Source organism: Cynara cardunculus (assembly GCF_001531365.2).
Source record: "Cynara cardunculus var. scolymus isolate 2C chromosome LG 5, CcrdV1, whole genome shotgun sequence".
Taxonomy (NCBI): domain Eukaryota; kingdom Viridiplantae; phylum Streptophyta; class Magnoliopsida; order Asterales; family Asteraceae; genus Cynara; species Cynara cardunculus.
This window is the reverse complement of record NC_037532.1, coordinates 28,932,402-28,942,053: the sequence shown is the minus strand read 5'-3', so window position 1 is coordinate 28,942,053 and position 9,652 is coordinate 28,932,402. Positions and strand designations below refer to the sequence as shown.

The 9,652-nt window shown below is 33.4% G+C and overlaps 1 protein-coding gene across 1 annotated transcript; it reads right to left on the bottom strand.

Annotated features, from left to right (window-relative positions):
* Positions 1-1,097: 1,097 nt before the first annotated feature.
* Positions 1,098-4,130, bottom strand: LOC112512966 (ammonium transporter 3 member 2-like). The gene is made up of 3 exons (XM_025119092.1): positions 3,543-4,130; positions 3,074-3,359; positions 1,098-1,627 (listed from the first exon to the last, which is right to left on the bottom strand). The coding sequence occupies exons 1-3, from the start codon at positions 4,128-4,130 to the stop codon at positions 1,098-1,100; spliced, it is 1,404 nt and encodes a 467-aa protein (XP_024974860.1).
* Between the last annotated feature and the right edge of the window lie 5,522 nt (positions 4,131-9,652).

Sequence of the window (9,652 nt, the reverse complement as noted above, 5' to 3'; positions counted from 1 at the left end):
CAAGATTACAAGTAAGTTGTGCGTAAGTACAACTTATTAAAGCTCTGTCTTTGAATTCGTGTAACTAACCGCAGATAAACATAATCAAATACATGATAAACATTTTATTTTAAAATATAAAAAATCTAAAATATAATTAAGATAATTATCCAGTTCTAACAAAATAATTCATTATTATCTTTATAAGAAAATTATATTATTAAACCAAATATAAATTACTTGTTATTGAACCTAAATTAAATTATAATTAAAAAATTGAATTAAAAAGTTACACAAAAAATAGGAATTTTAAATATTTTATTTGACACTAATATCAATATATTTTTGTGAAATTTATATTTTATTCAAAAATAAAAACATCATCGTTTTTTTCAAAATCACATAAGATCATATTATAACATCGACTGGGATAAATAATAAAATAAAATATTAAAATCAAGATGTATTTCGCTGCATTACGCGAGTACGCTTCTAGTACTATTAAAATAATAGTCTTAAATTTTTCAATAAAATAATTTATGATGTTATAAGTATTTGAATACATTTGTAAGGCCTTTAACTCGATTGATTAGCAAAAAGATTTAAGTTGTTTGGTAAAAAAAACAAGTCCGCCTCTTAATAATTCTAAAACTCTCTGAATGATTTTATATAATGGGCCTCTCTTTACCATTTCGCGCCCTAATTTCATTGTAAACAATTACCAGACAATTATATTTCATTATGCACTGAGTTTAAATGCAAAAACTAACGATTGACTAAACGTAATAAACAAACTGTAAGGACCAAATCCGATAGTTCCTACATAACAGAGGGCCAAAATTGTAGTTCACTCTAAATTTAAATTGAATCTTATGTTTTCTAATTTAAAATCATAATGTTGTATCAACCTAATAATAATCATAATTAAGACATATAATTTTATGTAAGAAAACATAATAACCAACACTTTACATCTCAAAATAAAAATTGTTGTGATTATAACGACAAACGATCGATCATATTATACATCGGTAATGGCTAAGGGCGAAGCCAACGGGCTTTTCGGGCACAATGTGTTACACAGAACAACCTCGAATAATCGAAATCGAAATTCGAGCTCATATCCGTCGAAAAAGGGAGGGAATTTTAGGCGTAATTGAACGCGGATGCCTTTGACCATCTCCCCACAACGCATACGCTTCTTCGCCATGAATTGCATCGTCTCCGACCTCCAAATCGTCTTCGTGCATCTTCAAGTCAACAATTCGGCTTACAAATATGCATATAAGACTCGTCATCACAACGTTCCAAGCGGCAATGAACGCTGCACCGGCGAGTTGGTACCCCATTTGAGTGAATCCGCCTCGGATATGAACGGCTTCGCTTCTGTTGATTATGCTGTATAATAATCCGGGACCTTGTTTCGAATATTTTGAAGTGTAGAACATGTGTATAAGGTTCGGTTTGGCTAAAATTCCTGATAATAGGCCTCCCAAAAGACCCGCGACTGCGTGGGTGTGGAACACGCCTAAAGTATCATCAACTCGTTGAAAGAAGGTTGATTTTTTGTGTAGAACCATCATCGTGTACCATGGTACCGAGCCTGCCAAGACTCCCATAAGCATTGCCGCCCAAGAATCGACTACTCCTGTATATGGCTTACGGTTTTTAATCGTTCAAAACACGTGAATTTTTGGAAACTGATGATGGAATGGAAAATGACACCCTTAACGTCGCCTAAAAATACCATAAAAGTATTTTCAGCGACGCAAAAGCGTAAAGATACTATCTATTGTGAGACTAACGTAAATCGTAGCAATGGAAAATCATGCAACTCTTTTAAGTGATGGATTTTCCATCGCAAAAAGCCAAAACAAACCCTGGTCTATTTTTACTCGGTTGTAGAGTAACAACCGTGTAATATCAGTAATGCTACAAAAAATCATAAACATCTTACGCGGTTGCTAAACAGTAATGAGACTCACAGTTATATACGGTTGTTTGGTAGTGGCTTAATGATATAAAAAGTGACTTGTTTAGGAAGTTTTCGAGGGTAGCTTTATATAGAAAGAGAAATTTTTTCCAAACTTGCCCCTCTATTGAAAAAAAATGCTACTTTCATCTATGCCTTCTCAAAAAAATAGTTTCAATCTAGATAGACAAATTAATCACATAAACAGTTTTTTTTTATCCATACAAGACTCAATGAAAAACCAACCAAATAGCTCCTAAGATTAATTTGATTTGGATGCGCATATGGTTATTTTTCCGGGTCTTTATAATTAAAAAAAAACCCCTCATTTTTAGGTAAATGAAAGGTGCTAAAACCCGTTTTTGTAGTAGTGACTCTCCATTATCATGATATTTACATTATATAATATTTATATTAGTTGTGTATCCGTGCAATACGGCGGGAGATGTGAATTTTAACGATTTTAAAGTTTCACTAATTTGAATAAATAAGAGTTATGATTTCAATTACAGTCTATCGATGGAAAAAAATTGTATGATATTTTAAATTCTAATATATTTAAAATACAACATATTTAAAAGACTCCACAAATATGTTTGATTTACACCAATGGCAAAGAATCAAGAGATTAAGAACAAGACTGATAGTTCAAGAGCAATTGAATGAGAGATAAATGAGAGAACTTTTAACAAGTCGTGGTGAATATCAGTTTGAATCTCACCTTTTTGGGGGTGGGGAGAAGACATAGAGGTATGAGAGGGTGAAGGCATGAGAGAAAGATGTTAAAAGTATCTTGGGAACATGACAAAAAAAGATAATAATGTGCATTGGTAACTTGTATTATATGTTATTTTAATTGTAGATTAAGAAATTTTAAGACTGAATGCATAAAGTAGTAGTACTTAATGCATTATGAGTTGTTTGTAAGACTTTGTGTATAAATATATAGTACTTTGTACATTAAAAATTGTTTTTAAGACTTTTGATAAATCTGGTTTATAAGGTAGTATAGATACATGCAATATATTAGTTCTTAATATCACTACTAAAAAAGGGGTTTTTTCTGACGACAAAAAATCCGTCGGGAATCCGTTCTTAATAACTCATAGTAGGAGACATTACCTGCGGCGGGAGTGATGCACACAAGGCCGGTCATCATGCCTTGAACCGCACCGATGACCGAGCTTTTCGAATGGAAGATCAGGTCGAAGAACATCCAAACCAAAAGACTGGTGGCGGTGCAGATATGGGTGTTTAGAACCGCAAGCGAGGTGATTTGATTTGCCGCCAGCGGTGATCCGCCGTTGAATCCACTCCACCCCATCCATAGAAACCCTGCTCCCGCCAACATGTGTATTATGTTGTTTGGCGCGAAATGGTCCCTATCGTTTTGATGTCGAGGCCCCACCTACATCCATCATCACTTCAATAACATCAGAATCAGACACCAACCCTATTTGAACCTCATCATCACAGCTTTCCGACCAGATAATGATCCATTAACCAACGATATTTGAACCCCATTTGACACAATTGAATTCTTTTTTAACGATGATTCAAAAAGTTAACAGAGAAACGAAATTAAACTGACCCAATAAGCCGCAGTGAAACCTGCAACTCCAGAGGACATATGAATAACGTAGCCACCGGAGAAATCGATGATCCGGTGCGCGAGAAATCCCTTATCCCAAATCGTGTACGCACCAACCGTGTACGAGAAAGTTAGCCATAAAGGCACAAAAATCATCCAAGCATAAAAGTTCATTCTCCCTAACAACGAACCACCAAGCAATATGACCGTTATCGCTGCAAACACAAACTGATAAAACACATAATCGGCTTTCGGAATCGTCTTATCGTCTTGTTGTTCGATCAAATACGCTTGAGTTACCGACGACAGTTTCGGCATGCCCAAGATCACTAACATATCGTCGCCAAAGGAGAGTTGGTGAGCCCACAACACCCAACAGATTAAGACAGCGGCGAAGGCGTATAACGCCATGAACGCCGAATTCACCGCCCATTTTTTCTTGACCATGCTGCCGTAGAGGATGACAAGGCCGGGAACGCTTTGGAGCCCGACCATGGCGGCTGCCGTGAGCTGCCATGCATTATCGGCCTTGTTTAGCCACTCCGGCGAGGCCTCATCCGGTAGGAGGCCCGATGGGAGGAAAGCCATGGTTTCGGCCATGAGAATGGGGTTTGAGTGAAGTCGTTTTATCATTTATGGGAGGTATATAAAGGAAAGAGTAAATTACACTTTTGGTCCCTATGGTATTTCAAAAATTATGGAATTAGTATTTGTGGTTCGTTTGTTAGATTCACAGTCAGCATGGTTTGTAAATTCTTACAAAATTGGTCCCCCACTCTAACGAATGTTGGTGGAGGTCGACAAAAGCTGACCCAAGATTTTTGTTAATGATAACACAAAATAATTAATATGGGGTCTAATCAAATGAGAACTAATTAATATGGGGCCTAATTAAATGAAAACTAATTAATTTGTGGTATCTGTAAGTTTCAATATGAGCCAATCATTTTATTATATTAATTGTATTACCTTAATTAAGAAAAAAGATGTATTAGTAATTTTATTAATATATTTCATAACGGTTATCAATCAAAGAGAATGATATTGTTTTCTTATTAATTAAACAAATTATGGAAGTTCATTCACCATATCATCAATTACGTACAATCATTGTAGAAATAAGATGAGGTATAATATAATTATAATCAAATCCCCCATTTTTTATTCGTTTAAGAAGCTGCAAGCCTTTTATGTTCTTTGTAATCTCTGTGTATCATAGTTGTATAGTATTCATCAACCAGATCTGGTATTATAGTGTGTATTACATTGTATTTTTGTCGTTATACGAAGTGTATTACAATATATTTTTGTTGTTTTACGAAGTGTAACAAATATATCAGGTAATGTTTTATTTATCAAGTGTATCACACTGTGTTTTTTCGTTATTTTATGAAGTGTATCACAGTGTGTATCATGTGTTGATATGATGTTCGTTGGGGAGAGGATGTGTTTGACGGAGAGAGTTGAGAGGAGAGAGAAGAGAGGAGGAAGAAGAGAGGAGAAATCTAGAATGACTAAAATGTCCTTAATTAATATTTTAAGTTAAAATTATCAAAGGTTATTAATTTCTTAATTTAACATTTGATTTGTAGTTGAGATTGGATCTCACGGTTATCAGAAACTAATCAGTTCTTCCTTGAGTAAGCCCCTAATTACTATAATATAGAATAAAATAAAAATTCTGTATCAAGAAAAAAATGCTTTCACTAGAAAATTAGGGTTTATAATTTAGGGTTAATATATATATATATATATATATATATATATATATATATATATATATTAGAATGATACTCGCACAATAAGCAAGATACATTTTGATTTTAATGTTTTGTTTTATTCATTGACTCTATAAATGTTATAATACGATTTTATTTGGTTTTGAGAAAACGATAGTGTTTTTATTTTTGAATAAAATAATTTTTTTTGAAGATATCATAATAATTTGAAGGAAAAAAATATCAATATTAGTATCAAACTAACTATTTAAAGTTTCGTTTACTTTGTAATTTCTTTAATTTAATTTTTTTATTTAAATTTACTTTAAGTTTAATATCGGGAATTCAATCTTGGATTCGTTATGGATGAAAGATCTTCGTATGTTATATTATTCAATTCTCGACGAAGAATTAATTTAATAGCTCAAATATTATTATTCATGGTATTGATCCGATTGAAGATCATCGATAGAGAATGCATTCAATACTGACAGGTGAAAGATTTACCATCTCTATGGGATTAAATCCCGAGTTATTGTGAAATATAAAAAAACGTTGAGATTATGGAAGTAAATATTCTTGTATTTATTGCTACTACACTCTTCATTTTAGTTCCTATTGCTTTTTTACTTATAATTTACGTAAAAACAGTCAGTCAAAATGATTAATTACTTTAAATTAAACTTCAAATGAAGTAATTTATTGTTGGTTTAATAATAAAAAATTTCATAAAAATAATAATTAAATATTATGTTGAAATTCAATGATTATCCTAATATATTTAGATATTTTATATTTAAAATTGGATGTTTATCTTTATTTTTATTATATTTATCTACAGTTAGTTACACAGATTCAAATATGGTGTTTTCAATAAGTCGTACGTATACACAATCTACTTGTAATCTTGAATTTTAAGTAATATACATCAATAAACAGTACTTTATGCATAAAAATGGTTTTTACGAGTTTCTGTCAAATACTTTATAATATAGTATAGATAGTCGTAAGTTCATTTGAGAAGTGGTAAGTATTTGAGAACTAAAGTAGTGATTCTAGCCCTTCATCTCAAGATCCGCGACATGGTAATAGCTATGCAAAAAATAAATGGGTAATTTCGTAACTTTTACATATAGGTAGCAAACAAATGTGTATGTAAACCCATGAGAATTCACATGTGAACTATTTGTGCATATGTGAACTTGTGTGATTCATATATGAATTATTTAATCGATTCACATATGAACTCGTGTGATGAGTTAATAGTTTATATGTGAGTCAGTTAATTAATTTATATATGAATAATACGGGTTCACATATATGCAGATAGTTCATATGTGAATCACACGGGTTCACATATGCACTTGTTTGCCGCTTATTTGTAAAAAATATAAAACTACCCATCTATCTTCAGCATACCATGTGACCGAATTATCCGTTGCTTTAGAGTCAAAGCCACAAATATTGATCAGATGAAGAGTTACGATCACTTCCCTACTTCTCACATATTTAGCACTTCTCAAATGAATATCTCACTACACACACACACACACACACATATATATATATATATATACATATTAGTTACTAAAATTGATAGTTTTTTCTCTAATTCTTTCTATTTTAGGGTCGTTTACCAAACGCTTACCCGGGTAAGCGTTTACCCAGTCACATTACCTCACCAGATGAATATGGTAAGGACCAAGAATCTTACCCTGTGAGAGCGAGACAAGGACCAAGAGACTTACTCTATAAGTGAAGGCAACGACTCTTACCATGATAAGCGCTTACCGGGTAGATTGTTGCATACGATGTCGTCGTTTTGGTGGACTAAAATTTTACACGGTAAGTAAATAATGGTGTTAAATTTTATCGGTAAACACTTACCGAGTAAGTGTTTGGTAAATGACCCCTTACTATGCTTTTAGTATTTATTATTGAACACAAAAATGGTTGCGCCAATAAGTATGTATCTTTACAAAAAATTACATTATGTCGGACCAACTCAGTGGTTGCATTGGATCCTACTGAGTTCATAGTGGATCAGTTTCCTCATTTTTGATCTTTTTTTTGTGTTTTCTCTATTTTAATTAAAATGGTTTCAGTATATACAAGTTTAAAGTATGTATATAACCCATTAATAAATCGGAACCCCTACCCCTGTAACCCCATCCCTCCCAGACACCATCTTGAAAAGAAAAAAACGAACGTTCGTAGAACCAACATAAACATTCAAACTTCAAGTCTCATTCCTCCTCGTTTATGTTCTTTTTATGTTTATGTAATCTTTCAATAAGTCGTACTTATACACAATCTACTGGCAACGGGTGTACTTAACATTGAAAGTTAATGGCCTTTAAACGCAAGGACCAAATTTGCAAGGATTTGCAATCTTAGTAAGCGTCGGTGTAATAAACGAACCATAAGGACGAGATCAGTATTTTATGACAAAATCATAGAGATGAAAAGTGTAAGGAAATGAAACTGAGGAGATTCTAAGTGGAGTCATTGGGATCATCTTTGTGTAACATTGGTTGCATCTTTCGATTCATATGACGTTGTTGGAATCTAGAAATAGTTGGCATCAAGATTCATCAAAGAATCCGACACAAAACTGCAATCTTTATTTATTTGTTATTTTTTTTAATGTAAAATATTATTAGGATAAACCACAGTTTGTTTCGATTTTTGTTTTTCTGTAACGTTTATCGAGTAAGTGTCTTCTCTCTTACTTACTGGGTAAGATTCTTAATCCTTGTTATGTTTCTTACCAAGTAAAATTCTTGGTCCTTCTCATGCTCACACAGTAAGGGGTTGTTTGGTAGTTGCTTAATGGTTTGGTGCATAATGATTAAGTGGTCAGAATGATTAAGAGGCTCTCATGATATAGTGCAAAATTAAATATAATTTTTTGGTAATTGTTTACATTGAAATTAGAGTGTTGAATGGTTAAGGGGGCTCATCATACAAAATCATTCAGAGGGTTTTAGAACAATTAAGAAACAGACTTTTTTTGTCAAACAAGATTTACATCTTAACGATTCAAAAGTTGCATATGGGAACAGGTCTTGGTACCATCAAGTTAAATGTTAGATATTTGTAGGAAAAACACTTTTAATGCCTCATAGTCATGGGATTTAATGGATCATTTTTAATCTACATATGTTGGATCCCGTTCTTTTGCAGAGTAATATATAATGGAGTTTCATATATTATCATAGTTAAACCAGTTTCATGATAAAAGATCAAAGATAAAGCAAAAAAACACGTGATATCCAACCACTTGGGTTGTGGCGTAAGGTTAAAAATCAGGGGATATAGTGGAAATCTCATCTTCCCTGGTTCGAATCAAAAAGCTGCCAAAAGACCTCGTGACCGTCGAGGCTCATTTGTGACCGACTCCAGCTCATTTTTTACTGACTCCAACTCATTTGTGGTCGTCCAAGAGATTAGTTGGTACGTGTAAGTTGGTCCTGATACCCAATGGTTTTTCGTGAGACCTGTAAGACCAGTTCTCAACCGTTGGATTAGATCTACAATCTGAACATTCATAATCATAAAATTGTCATGAGACTTCTCAATAATCACAAAATTGTCACCGTGCAACTTTAGAACATTAGATCATTAACTTATAAAGTTGATCAATGAACATAAATTGGTCTTATGGGTCTCACGAGAAACCCTTGGTCTCACGTGAATCCAACCCTCTATATATCTATATATATATATATAAGCACATTATATCCTATCTAAAAATAAGGTCTTATTTGTGTAATATGTACGCGCACATTTCCTCTACTTCAAGTTCAAAAGGTAGAGAGATTGTTTATGTGAAAAATTGAAACGAGCAAACAACTCTTATTTATTTGTTTGTTTGTATATACAATTTGCGAATTAATTACACCAATTCTCGATATCTTGAATGGAAAGATCAATGAGAAAATAAGAACTCGTTCAAACAGAAGAAAAATAAGAAAATCATATCTTGCCGTACTTGTGCCAAAAAACGAGCATGACGATACATTTACGAACAATGTAAAATCTCGAACGCTTCTCCCGAACAGCGGCTATACATCGGGAACTACTCCTTCGAAACAAACCGCGTTCTTCTTGACGGTGAATCCATCCAGTTCTGTGCCCTGTTGTCATTGTCGACGTGCAAGGTCCCATCGCTCAAATCCCAAATATAGAAAATTATTCGATGGTGTTGACGTTGTACTAAAAATCATGTTTCTTTAAGGAAAAATAAGGATGCAATCGATGTTTTTGGATCATGGTGTGTGTTTTCGGAGGTGAGGTTGTGTGTGTGAACTTATGAAGAAGGTCAATGGGTGGAGGGGAAGAATATAAGGGGGGTGAAGGTGGTGTCATGGGTCCACGTGCGGAGCTAAT

Excerpts from the sequence above, each read along its gene's own strand:
- LOC112512966 (XM_025119092.1), bottom strand. The coding sequence starts at position 4,130 with ATGGCTTTCCTCCCATCGGGCCTCCTACCGGATGAGGCCTCGCCGGAG. Across the intron at positions 3,360-3,542 it reads GTTTCACTGCGGCTTATTGG|GTGGGGCCTCGACATCAAAA; the intron begins GTCAGTTTAATT and ends TGATGGATGTAG. Across the intron at positions 1,628-3,073 it reads GTGCATCACTCCCGCCGCAG|GAGTAGTCGATTCTTGGGCG; the intron begins GTAATGTCTCCT and ends AGCCATATACAG.